Genomic DNA, 14,053 nt, shown 5'->3' with positions numbered 1-14,053 from the left:
AGCTCAACGGATTTAGGGGTGTGAGCTTTGGTGGGGGGTGTGAGCTTTGGTGGTGAAGGGAAAGTTGGGGCATTGGCAGTTATATACACCACTGCATTCTAAATTTCCAAGAAATTGCCTTTTTCCTGTCTAACGCGGTTAGCCAGCCAGCCTTATTTTAACCCCTCACCTACACTTGGAGACACACTCCTTGAGGTGTCTCGCATTGTATTCAATCCTTCAAATTTCCCATCATTGTTACATGATGAGTTGTCTTTTTGGAACCTCTCTACATTAACTTATTCCTATCGTGCCATAATCTTAGATCTTCTCAAAAGAATAGTAGGTATGTTGGGAGGCTCGAAACAATGCCACATCACCCGTCTTGGAAACCAACCCCTACACTTGGAGACACATACTCCTTGAGGTGTCTCCCATTGTATTCAATCCTTCAAATTTCCCATCATTGTATGGCGTGTTACATGATGAGTTGTCTTTTTGGAACCTCGCTACATTAACTTATTCCTATCGTGCCATAATCTTAGATCTTCTCGAAAGAATAGTAGGTATGTTGGGAGGCTTGAAACAATGCCACATCACCACTCACATTGAGCTGGCCTCAATGTAAACATGTTTTTGAAAAGTATAATTACCTTCACAACATCTTGAATCTTGACCAATTCCAAAGGCCCTGCGTACATGTATCCAATGCCTTAATCTTTAATCCCCTTTATTTTTTGCTCGTGTGCCCTCAATTCCCTCAAGGCTCATAAAATAGGCCTTGTGATAACTATGGGAGACCAATCCCTAGCATTGGGGTCACAAAACATGGCATGGGCAACAACCCCTAGCATTGGGTCACGAGAACGTGCCATGTTCCCTGCTATATGTGCAATTAACACCTTTTTTATACATTAACATCCTAAAACAACTCCTCAATTCTTAAATACGTTCAATATTCCATTATTTCCCTTACCTTTTGGCACTATAGGTTCTCTTCTTTACCATCTAGAACCCATTTAGTTAACACGAGGACCATTGTAATATCGATTGTAATTTTCCCATTTAATCACATGCTAACTATTTTGGCTAAACAATCCCATGTTGCTGAGCTGTTGGTGTTAGTTGCTCAAGCAACATTCAACCAATACTACAAATATATTTCACCTCTCTTGTTTAAAAAGTATATAGATGTTGTCTATAGCATCTATAATGTTTGGAGCAATGCCCTTTATCATGACCTAGACCCTTGATCTCTCCAGGGAAACTATATTTTCTAAGTGGTCCTTGAGCATGAACCTTAAGGTGGTCATGTTATTATGATATTAGATCATTAGACTTGAGTTTTGTGAGGAATGGCTAGGATAAGATTTTCATGTGTGATATTTCTTCCCTTTAAAGGATTCAACATGCATGAATGATTGCAAAAAGATTCCTCACCTCCTTAACTTTTTTTTTCCAATTTTAATTAGACATGCACTTGTTCTTTGCCATCGCAAAGCTCTTGTGATGTCTTTTAGGAGACCATCCCCTAGCAGGATGATTCCAAACTAGGCCATGTCCCCTACTGCACATGCACAGATTTTTACATATTTTCTCTCTCTTTATGTTTTGGTTCTTCTAAGAGGAGATATACTACATTATGTTTCCATCATCTTGCATTCTCTTCTTTAGTGTTCAAAGCCTATTAATTTAAGACCTCCATCATTCTACCAGCATTTGGACCTACAATATGGTAGGTGGTGAAATCCATCTATTGGGTCATTTGCATTTATCGTTTGATTTATTTTGAGTTATTGTGGATCCCTTCGTCAAAGCATGGAGGTTGTTAAAGAATATGGAATTGAAATAATGTAATGTCCAAAGTTCATATTGTAGCTTATTCTAAACCGCTCCACCATATTAACAAAGTAAAATGCTATTTTAAAATATATTTCTTACAAAGATTGACAAAAAATATGTAAATCCAATAAATTTACGAAAGTTAAAAGTTTCAAACCCATTTCAAACCTTGCAAATATTACTTCACTTATTTTGAGTGTTAGGGCATACAAACTCCAACTACGAGTATAGTACTTTCCTCCATGAAGCCAATATCAATAGCTATTATGGATTGAAAGTACGAATTGAAGGATTGTTCAAACAAGCCTCCAATTTTCTTTAATTAACCATGGTAAATCAAGTATTGGATTTATATAAAGGGTTATGGTGGTAATCTAGCACATTATATATTTGGTATTAGTAATTTAGGTGTAGATGTCGTTGAAGTTAAGGTAAAGGTTCTCCTACAATCAAGTTGATTCCCACTGTGAAGGCTCTATTGTGTGTGAACAATGATCTAATTGATAGCATGAGATGTATAGACACTAAAGGGACTAGAAAGTATCACAACAAGAAAAAGCACCCATAGACGCGCGCACAGACGTGTTTCATGAATTAAAATAAAAAACTTACGGGCGTGTCTATTTGCGCGTCTGGAGACCCGCGTCTCATTGCGCGTCTATATATCAGACTTACGCGCGTATAAACACGCACAAAGATGCGTAGATAGACATGCTTATAAACGCTTTTATAGACGCGTGTATAGATGCAAAACGAAGAGACAGACGCGAATATAAACGCGTTTTTAAACGCACTGATAGACGCGCCTTTTTTTTTAATAAAAATTTTACAGAATAGTGTATATGTTGTGTATGCTATATAGTTACAAGAATCCCATATCCACATTCTGTAATTCAATTCTTACAGCCAGCCGCATTTTAATTACAATTCCAAATAAAATATTACAACTCCAAATCGCAATAAAATTGAAAGCTCAAAAAAGTGCTTGTATATACATATAGCACGAAGCTAAGCCACGTCATGTGGCTTCAAGTACAAAAAATAAGGAAGCTAAGCCATGTCATGTGGCTTCAAGTACAAAAAATAAGAGGAGTCTATAGTGGGTGGTCTTTATAGTGGATAAAACAATCTTTGTAATTGTTAGCAATTATAGAGCGCATGAAGGCCATGATGTCCTTCCCCCGCACATCCATCAAGATGCCTCCTATCTGAGTGATGTCATAATAAATCGTACCATCACCCAGAGGCACTTCTAAATCATTCGAATCATCCTCCTCCGCACCGCCACATGGCCCAAAGCACTGTGCCATGCATCCGCCACTGCTCTCCCTGCTACTACGCCTGCTACCCTGTCGTGTCGAGCTCGTACGCTGGCCACTCGTAGCTGGGGACTGCACGGGACTACGCTGACCACTCGTAGCTAGAGAACCGAGTCTTGACGGCTAGGGAGTACGTCGACAGCTCGCCGAGACAGAAGGACCTCCTGACGGCATGGGGGAAGGGGCATAAGATGGGATGGCAGAAGGGACATAAGATGGCATGGGGGAAGGGGCATAAGACGGTACGGGGGAAGGGGCATAAGACGGGGCATAAGACGGCTGTGCGGACTCCACTGGGGTGATCTCAGCCGGTGTGGGGTGGCTCGGAGTCTGTAGTGCCGACTCCTGGGGAGTGTTAAGGGTAACCGTCATGTACCCGTATAACTACGCAGGACTAGGAGGGTGTCCTAAAATGTTATATAAATCCTTCCATATCGATTCCCGCGGATCAGGTGAGCTAGAAGCACTTCCTCCCCACATGTTAAACTGGAAAAAAGGAAACAAATCTATTACTTTGGGAGCTGAGAAGAAAGGGGAAAAAAAAAGAGGCTTTGTCAGAGCGCGTCTATAGACCCGTATGATCTGCGCGTTTATAGACGCATCTAACAGCGCGTTTAATAATTCAAGTAAAACCGCGTCTAACAGTTCGTCCAGCAATCCGTCTAACAGTGCGTTTACAAGCGCGTCTAACAGTCCATCTAAACATCCGTCTGATAGCGCGTCTAAAAGCACGTCTAACAATTCGTTTAAAACTCCGTTTAACAGAGCGTCTATGTGAGCGTCTACATACGCGTCTGTGTGTGTCTGTAACAAGCCAGACACACAAATAGACATGCCTGTAGACACCCGTTTAGACGCGCCCTCAGAGGCCTCTATACACGCGCTCCGACAGGCGAGAATACTAAAAAGTCGAAAAGGACGTTTCGCCCGACAAAAGAACGTGTCGCTCATACCTAGATGCTGCGTTTCTTGGATGCGAGAAAGTACAAAACTGGAAAGAGCAAGCAAGAACAACTTCAAAAGGACTTACTTGGAAAAAGGTATGGAAGGATCTTTCTTTTCCAAACTTGTTTCTTCTCCTTGTTCATACTCCTCCTCTTCTTTAGGCTTGGAAGCAAGTGTAGGTACGGTCCCTTTGTCTTGAGTGAAAGCTTGGAACTGTGTATGGGAGGCTCTCTCTTAAGCTTTGAATCTATAGAACTGCTAATAAAGAAGGAAGAAAGCCGCTCGCGAAGTTTAAGTAGTCAAAAGAAAAGCAAAGCGAGCGGTGCACCGAAAAGCAGGTTTAAAAGTCGCATCTATAGTCGTGTCTATTAGCGCGTCTATAGTCGCGTCTGAATACACAGAGTAGATGTGTTTATAGTCGCGTCTATTAGTGCGTCTACAGGTGCGTTTAAATACACAGAGTAGACGCGCGTTTAGACACGCAATTAGACGCGACATTAGACGCGATGATAGACGCGGCGATAGACGCAACACAGAGTTTTTAAGTTAAGCATTTGAAGAAGACCAAATTTGGTGGGTTGTTTGTTTGTAGGATGTCTCCATCTTCAACAAGCAGCTCCAGTGAGGATGAATCCCTCCGTATCCACCATCGCGAAATGTGGTTGGAGCAAAAAATCAAATGTCTGTGTGATCGATGTCGAGGAAACATGTATCGTGCACGCAGGATTACGCTCAATCATATCTCAAAGTATGGAGAATGGGATGTGACCGTAAACAGGGTAAGGGTTTGTAAGTTAAGGTTGATTAAGATACCTATGGGTGTTCATATGTTTGAGTTATAATGATCCTGTTTTAATTTGATACAAGATGCAGTGCCACACCCGCACATGTTACCCTATGCCCGTCGTGAGGAGGCGAAGCGTCGGCGATATGAGGTGGGATCTTCAGGAGGGACCATTACGGATGCATGGAGTGATGGTGATAGTAGCCCTCCACCATTACCTCATGAAGCCATGGAGGAGGAGGTGTTTGATGATATGGTGCAGGATTTATATGTCCATCAAGGGAGGGATAATAGCATGGAGCAGGATGATCTTTTTACCGCAGCATTTCATGGCATTCCTCCCATCGATCAACCGATGGCAAGTGGATAACTCCCGCGGACTCTCCTGCGTGGAAGCATATTGAAGACACATGGCCAAGCTTCAAGGAAGAACCTAGGAGCTTGAGACTTGGATTGGGTATGGACGGTGTGAACCCATTTGGTCTCAAAAGCACGTCTTACAGTGTATGGCCAGTGGTATCGGTGAATTACAATCTTCCACCCTCTATGGCTATTAAGAAAGGACATGTCATGCTGTCCCTTCTAATTCCAGGGAAACATAAAGTCAAAAACCCTGATGTTTATTTGGAGCCTTTGATTGATGAGCTAGAGATACTTTGGAGAGGTATCGAGGTGCATGATGTGAGCAGGCCTCCCTCGTCACGAGACTTCAACTGCAAAAAGCAGTCTTGATGTGGACGATGCATGACTTCCCAGGCTAGTGTTCAGGTAAGCATTGCATTTTTTAATTATGAATAGGCAAAGGACGTGGCACCCTAAACCCACCTTCCACTCTTAATTGCATCTATTGTTTTAGGTCTCACTACATCGGGTTACCATGCATGTCCTGTTTGTGGTCCTTCGCTAGTTGCCTCACGGGCAGACGCATTGAATAAGGTCATCTATGAGAATCACCATCGATTTCTCCCACCTGATCATCCTAGATATGTTGCCCCTTGGAATGAAGTCCTCCCACAATCACTCACCGCGGGAGATTGGATGAGAATTTGGGACGGTTCCACGACTCCTCCACCACTTGGCATGAGCCGGTAAGGATTTGTAACTATTGGCTGGAAGTAAAGATTGGTTATATTGGTTGAAAGTGAAGATTGCACGCTAACACTTTATTTTGTTTAGATACTCCATCTTTTATCGTTTACCATATTGGTCCCACCTCAAGATCAATCACCTGCTCGATCCCATGCATATCTTCAAGAATGTGGCATCTACCATTTGGGAGCATTTGAATGGGACACGAGATTCGACAGGCATAAGGGAGGATCTACGTACCACAGGGAGGATGCATGAAGCTTGGCCTCAAGAGAGACCAAATGGGCGTGTTTTTTTACCTCGTACACCGTGGATGTTATCAAAGCTAGAGATGGCGACGGTGAAGCGCGCTATTACTACAATTCGTACTCCCACTGGATGCATGAGGTGTTTGAAGGGAGCCTTTACAAAGAGCAAGAAAAGAGGTGTAGAGAAATTATATGGCTTGAAATCTCATGATTGGCACAAGATGCTCCAAGTAAGTATTTTATATGCATAATATCTTTTTCCTTTCAAATTTGTGAGTGAATACCTCTCGGGGGGGTCACTCATCATATGTAACCCTATCACGTGAGTTCAACAGAAGGATATTTTTTATTTCTAAAATTTACAAAAATAAATATAAATAAGGAACTATTTAAAATGTTTTTGGAAAAAATTTACAGATTCGTATAGAAAAGGAGTACATTTTATTAATGAAAATTTTACAGATAAGGGATTTTAGAAATATGCCTTGAATGCATGTGGTATAGAGGGTTTATACATAGTGACCCCCCCGAGGAATAGCTATAAGCAACTAATCAACCACCTCCTCACGGGTTCAGTTCATACTACCTACTAGCATTTCACGTAGTGCATCAAAGGACGTGAAAGATTGTATTTACAAGATGGGCGAGCTTGTGAGGTATGTGAGCTCAAAGGAAATAGATCCCACCACGCTTGAGAATGCTCGAGTTATGTCAGTGGAGGCAGTTTGTTTAGTGGAGGAGACATTTCCACGTTCTATTCTCACAAGCCAACTACATCTCATAGTACATTTGGTGGATGAGATTGCTATATGCGGTACTATACATGCACGATCGTTGTTCTTCCTCGAGCGCTTCATGAAGACGTTGAAGGGCTTCGTGAGACAAAATGCAAGACCCGAAGGTAGCATGGCCGAGGGTTGGTTGGTACAAGAGTCACTTGTATATATTTCTGAGTTTCTTGTTGATGTGGATAGCTCTCTCCCACGACTATGGAGAGATGATGAAGACCTAAGGATGACCTCTATTGTGCCTCAAGGAAAAGGACGCAACAAAGTAATAGACACGGAGTTGCGTAATAGTATCAACCTCTTTTGCGTGCTTAATAGTGATGTGATGAAAAGATGGGTGACAAGATACGAGGATGCAAAGGCAAGAAGACAAGAAGAAAGGGCCCTCTTTCGTACACACCACGGATCTCGTGTGCCATACCCTCAGCGTCTAAGAGCACTTCCAAAGGATATTCATGTGGATTGGCTACTTGATGAAATGGAGAAAGCAGAGAAAGACGAGGGGATGCATATCACAATGGAAGAATGGGAGTATGCTAGGGGATGCATGAGCAAGGTCGGTATATAGAATGTTATGCATAAGTTAGGAGGTTTTTATAATTTAGATTGCTTATTTAATTGATTTTTTCTTGGTGTAGTGCACTATGTTCAATGCTATATGGTGTGAGGGCAAGCATTTTCGAACACAACGGATTGATGATAAGAGAAACACACAAGATTGCGGCGTCATTGCTAGCTTTGAGGGAGCCAATGGAGCCATGGATGATTATTGTGGCATAATCCAAGATATCATTTTGCTTGACTTTCAATGCTTCTTTGTGTATGTTTTGGATGTAAAGTGGTTTAAGGACGTGGTGGAAAGAGGCGCTAATGCAACAATCAAACGCCATGCAAGTGGCTTTGTAACTATTGACTCCACAAAGTTTTGGCAAAGTAGGAAGGACACACTAGTACTACCGCAACAATGTGAACAGGTACTGTGCACACACATAAAAATACTCGCTTTTAAATATTTGATGCAAGAAAAGTAACATGATTGTATTTGTGTTTGAATTAGGTTGTCTATCAACCAATGGTAGATAATAATAGGTGGTGGCATGTCATACCTATTATGCCACGTTCCAAAGTGATGTATAGTACATTTACTAATATGGAGCGTATGGAGGATGATCATGGCCATGGACGTGATGATGACCATGATACAAGAGAGGAGGATGATCATGAGATAGGAGATATAGATATTGAGGCCGGCATTACCCGTGAGGACGAGCCTACCATTGGAGATCTTGATTTCGATGAGCACATGAGTGGCACAAGTAGTAGTGGGTTGAATGTATTTGTAGATCTAAACACTTGTTTGGATTTTGAAGTAGATAGTTTGGCAAGGGTTGATCTCATTGAGGATGAGATTGAACCGTAGCCCCACAATTGATATTGGCAAAACTATTTTACATATTGTTTCATTCTCCTCATTTCCCTTAATTCTTATATATGTGGGCAATGTTTGGAAAGCAATGACGTACACCAAAATCTCACTTTTTGTATTCTCTGGAGCGCATCTATTTACGCGTCTAAGTGCGCGTCTGAGTCTCAGTGTAAACGTGCAAATAAACGCGCAAATACACGCGCAAATAGTCGTGCTAATAAACGGGATGTTAGACAGACCCGTATTTTCTCAGATCTAACGCGCAAATAAACGCGGTAATTTACGCGTAAATAGGCGCGCGTTTAGCCGCGCCTATAGACGCGCCCGCTATTTTGCGCGTCTACCAAGCGCATCTATAGTTGCTTGGTGTTGTTGTGTATGTTTTGGGTTCAAGGTTGGAAGTTTACCAACAGTTGTCCTTCACTAGATGACCACTAGCACCTTCAAGCATACAAACTATCCTACTTCAACGGTTGCTTAGAGTGAAAGATTATTAGAGAAATAGAAATAAATATCTTATGATGATCATCTCTTTCATGACAATTGTGGAGCAATTTTGATCATTGGATTCCTTCTTAGGAAAAATGGCACACTTGTATGGAAGGGGAATAGCTATGCAATGCCATAACTTCAAATTACTCAAATGATTCATACGTGATTCATTGTGCAGTGAGGGGAATAATTACACATTGAAGGGGAATATAGCACAACGTTGTGAAGTTCAAATTATTCAAAGGATTGATCTACATGATTCACATGCTAAGAGCTAGACAACTTAATGTAAAGAGAAATCACCCTTTCATTATATTCAAAGATTTTAACCCGATAGCTTCTGAGGCTTCATCACAATACTTAAAAAAATCCAACGCTCACCACTCCCAACTCCCCAACTATTACTCCTCCCAAGCCCATCTAGCTGTTCTCATCTTCATTCCTATGGAAATGTTGATTCTTAAATGATTATAGTTTTCCTTTATTTATGTCTAGACTTTAGTATTCATTCCTTTGGAAATGGTGTTTAAATGATCATCCTTTATTCATATATAAACTTTAGTTTTGGTCTACCTGGAAGGTCTTTGGATTTCCCATGGCCCAATATTTTGTCCATTGAAACTTAAACCAGACCACGCTCCTATAATTTCTAGCTCTTGGGTGGTATACTACTAAGCCTACACTAGGTATCAAGTGCTTTCAAGGGGTATTACCCAATTTCCCCCCAATAAAGACACCCCTCCTTACTTAAAAAATAACAGGTTTTTTTCTAAAGTTGAATTAAAAAATCCCTTCTATTATTGTAATCTTGTAAAATATCTCCAAAAGCTAAAATAAAATACCCTTCCTTTTGAATGAATGTGGTACATCACAACAAGACAAAGCAACTATAGATGCACCTGATAGATGCGAAAAATAGCGAGTGCGTCTATAGGCACACATAGAATTAGTGAAAATACAAGTGTGTCTATTAGCATGGTTATTAACGCAACTAATAGCACATCTACACTCTGTTTTAAATTCGTATTTGAGTTGTATTTAGACGCGTTTATAAACACATAGCGATAAATGTGCATCACCCCTTTCCAAACATTGCCCATGATTACCAAAGCATATAATTAAAAAAAAATATCAATGCTATGCATGTGTCACACGATAATATGCTTTTTGCCAAACCCACATATACAAAAATTAAGTGAGGTGAGGAGAATGAGACAATATATAAAATAGTTTTGCCAATATTAATGATGGGCTATGGTTCGATCTCATCCTCAATGAGATCGACCCTTGCCAAACTATCTACTTCAATATCCAAACCAATGTGGAGATCTACAAATACATTCACCCGACTACTACTTGTGCTACTATGCTCATCAAAATAAGCATCACCAATGGTAGGCTCATCCTCATGGGTAATGGCCTGAATATCTGTATCTCCTATCTCATGATCATCCTCCTCTCTTGTATCAAGATCATCATCACCTCCATGGCCATGCTCATCATCCATACGCTCCATATTAGTAAATGTACTATACATCACTTGGAACATGGCGTAATAGGTATGACGTGCCACCACCTATTATTATCTACCATTGGTTGATAGACAACCTAATTCAAACACATACAAACATGTTATTTTCCTTGCATTGAAGGTATCAATTATTGAAAAGTGAGTATTTTTATATATGTATACAGTACCTGTTCACATTGTTGTAGTAGTACTAGTGTGTCCTTGCTTTGCCAAAACTTTGTGGAGTCAATAGTCAAGTAAAAAAATAATTCTCTCCCTCTTTGTCCAAACTCTCTGATCAAGCAAAAATGAGATTATGTTCCCAGTCTTTGGTTCTGTAGAGCTCTTGTGGATCATCCAACTGGCTGGCTTTCTCTTAGGTTTAGATATTTTAAAGCTTTCTTATAAGGTCGACAAACCCATTTCGGTTGTGCTTGTTCTCAAATTAATTGAGAGTGTTATTTCAGTGTCTTAATATTGTTGATTATATTGCATGCACTTCAGGTCGTGTAATATTTTGAGTGAGAGAGTGATATCACGTACTCAATTCCATGTTTGGCTTGATGTTGTGATGTGATAAATACGAGTTTACATTTCTCAAGTTTCCAACAAGTGACATGATCGGTTCCATAAGCCAACTAACCAAAAGTTTGCAAGGTAGAAAGTAAATGCCCGAGGTAGCGGTGGGGATCACAAGAGGGAGGCAAGTGGGAGCCTAGTGGTGGGGACCAATGGACTAGGTCTCTCTACCAGCGAGAGGCTAATTTGGAGTTTTCCATTCTTTTAATGTCCAAGCCTTCACATTGGCTGGTTTGCTAATCACAATCTAGAGGGCTTAATCCAAGAGGCCCATTTTGAGTCCAAAATTCCCCTAATGCAAGACAAGTTTATTATGGGGTGTTTAGTCCTACTGACAAGAGGACCTTAGTTGTTTAATATTGAATTGCCATGTGTAACATGACTAGTGGGCATCTGCCATGGGGCATCTGCCATGGAGGCTTTGTAGCTCCTTTTGGAGAGCCACGTTCAAGGATCCCACACCTGAATACCTAGCCACTCCATGAAGGACGTTAATCCCTAACACTTGCATGGGGATATGATGGCTTCTTACATTTAGGCATTATATGCATGGCTTCCCACTTGTGTGTGGATTTAGCCCTTTGTGGCCATTGTAACATGTACTCTAAGGGTGAGGAGCATTTTGTCCCTCCCCCTATAATATTCTTGTGAAGATGAGGTAAAGATTAAACTTTTTTTTAAAGTAAAGAGGAGCCTTGTTCCTAGAGTCTTTGAGCCTATCCTCCAAATACCTTTATCTGTTTGCCATTGTAACTTTTCCTACAGTAGGGAGTCATAGTTCTATTGCAATTGCTAAAGATCATTCTTCATATCTATGTATTGCTATTTGTGCCACTACAAATTCCATTGTTACCCCTATGATTCTTGTTTTTAAAATCTTAATATTTCATTCCCAACTCTTAGCTCCTTTATTATCAATTGTTACTAGTTAGATCCTTTACTATCAATTGCAGTGCTACCTTTTCTTGTTCTTGTTCTTTTGATTCATTCACTACTTCCCCTTCTTTTTCTCTTTCCTAAAACTTTCCATGCATGCCAACTCGTCTTTCTCCAAGTTAAAGTACTATATTGGATTCCATTTGCTTAGTGTCTGGCATCCAAGTTTGATTGCGCTTCTCATTTTCCAAATGTCATTCCCTAGTGTTTATGGACATGCTAGTACAATGTGGGTTTCTCTAAAAGGGGATGAAGCTTTGGCAACCCAAGATCTAATGGTCATCTACTCTAGTTGTGAACAATTGAGTCCTCTAATTTGCCTCGTCTTGTCGAGTACGGGAACATGATGAGAACAATCTTATACGTACAATAAACAGATATGAACCTTAGAAGATGTAGGAGCTTCCAATTTTTATTTATAAAACTCATTACATGTAAGTTAGGAACCTCAACATATATGAGGGATGAGAAACAATTTGCATATCACACAGTTCGTGTAACCACATTGTAACCTGCTGGCCCTTCCTTCTTGAGGCCGTTTAATTTCTTTTGGCCGCCCAGCTTAGTCTTCCCTCATGAATCCTTCTTTAGATATCTACGTGGCCTCTCCATTTTGCTGCTGCTCTTGGTCATTTTGCTTGGACTCGTGCTCTGTATGTTTTCGGGCACTGTGCTACCGGATTGCAGCACTCTTGCAGGCTGACGTCGACAGAGAGATCAAATAAATGATCCAGCTCAATTTCGAACTTCAACGTGAATGGCTCCTGTAATCAACAAACGTGAACCGCGAGAGAAGAAAGATCACACTAACGTCTGGCATGCCAGCGTAGACGGACTCCACATCGCAGGTAGCAAGAACATGCGATTGTTGATTCCGTTGGCATTGTAGCGGGCATCCGTAGCATTGTCCACCAGCAGTTCCCCCGGATACCCAGGGTAGGAGCCCTTCCCAAACATGCCCGCGCAGGCGGTAACGGCTTCTAGCGGATCAGTGGGATCTCCTTGAAAGTAGCCGGTGCTGAAGGGATTGGTGGCTGTGCCAGCCAGAAGCGTGGCGATGACAATGACCACGCCATCCATTCCCACGTCGCCGTTGGGGGAAACAAGAGCTGGGACGTTAGGAGGGCTGAGTTCGGGAGCGACGGCGTAGGGCCAGGCGCAAAAGCCTGGGCATTGGGTGGCTGAGTTGCCCACCCAGATGTAGGGCAAGGACTGATGAGAGCCTACAGGAGACGTAATAGCGCTATGGAGACCACAGGAATTCATACAGAAGTCCTCCACGAGGACATCGTCGGCGGTGAGAATAAGGTAGACGGCATTGGAGCCGGTGGGCAGGACACCAGAAGCGAGGGAATGCTCCAGGAGGCTGGCGATGTCCATCTTAGTCAGAGTCTTGCCCATGCTATAGGAGGAGTCGGAGAAGACACGGCCGAGAGAGATGCGACCGGAGACGGCGGCACTAGAGAGGTCCTTGTAGGCACGAGCGATTTTCCACCAGCTGGCGACGGAGGGAGAGGGGGAGCGAGCTTTGGGGTGGAGGGAGGAAATGAAATCGGTGACGACGGAAAGTTGGGAAGGGGAGAAGGAGCCGTAGAAGAGGCAATGGAGGTGGAGTTTGTTGTGGGTGAGGAGGGGGCCATGGTGGTAGGGGAGGGAGAGGGGGGAGGAAGGGACGAGGGAGAGCATACGAGGGACTGAGAGGAGGGGTCTAGCTATGGAGGAGTGGAGGTGGAAGTGGAGGAGGAGGAGCAGCAGAAGCTGCAAGAGATTGGTTTGCCTAGACATATAATTCAACTGAAAGCTTGTATATGAGAGCAATTAAGTTGTGAGCTTTGTGGTGAAGGGAAAGTCAGAGCTTTGGCAGTTATATATACCACTGCATTCTAACTTTCCAAGAAGTTGCCTCCCTCCTGTCCAACGCGTTTAGCCAGCCGCTGTTATTTTAACGCGTTAGACCAGCCACCCTTATTTTAACCCCCCTCTCCAACTCATCTCTTGCACCAGATCCAAAGCTTCCTTACCTGTCTTTCCTCGAGTCTCCCTTTGACAGTTCCACTCCTTTACTTTTTCCTCTCCATCCCCCCTTTCCCTTTAGGAGACCAACCCTTCCCCTTGG

At 42.1% G+C, this 14,053-nt stretch overlaps 1 protein-coding gene across 1 annotated transcript; it reads right to left on the bottom strand.

Moving 5' to 3' along the window:
• Positions 1-12,427: 12,427 nt before the first annotated feature.
• LOC147898437 (protein EXORDIUM-like 2) lies at positions 12,428-13,676 on the bottom strand. Its single transcript, XM_087379797.1, has one exon. The coding sequence runs from the start codon at positions 13,621-13,623 to the stop codon at positions 12,739-12,741; it is 885 nt and encodes a 294-aa protein (XP_087235923.1). The 5' UTR covers positions 13,624-13,676; the 3' UTR covers positions 12,428-12,738.
• Between the last annotated feature and the right edge of the window lie 377 nt (positions 13,677-14,053).

Source organism: Dipteris shenzhenensis, chromosome 9, assembly GCF_047967505.1.
Source record: "Dipteris shenzhenensis isolate YYH24624 ecotype China chromosome 9, Dip_SZ_1.0, whole genome shotgun sequence".
NCBI classification, from domain to species: domain Eukaryota; kingdom Viridiplantae; phylum Streptophyta; class Polypodiopsida; order Gleicheniales; family Dipteridaceae; genus Dipteris; species Dipteris shenzhenensis.
The sequence above is the reverse complement of the archived record's forward strand: the minus strand, read 5'-3'. Positions and strand labels throughout refer to the sequence as shown.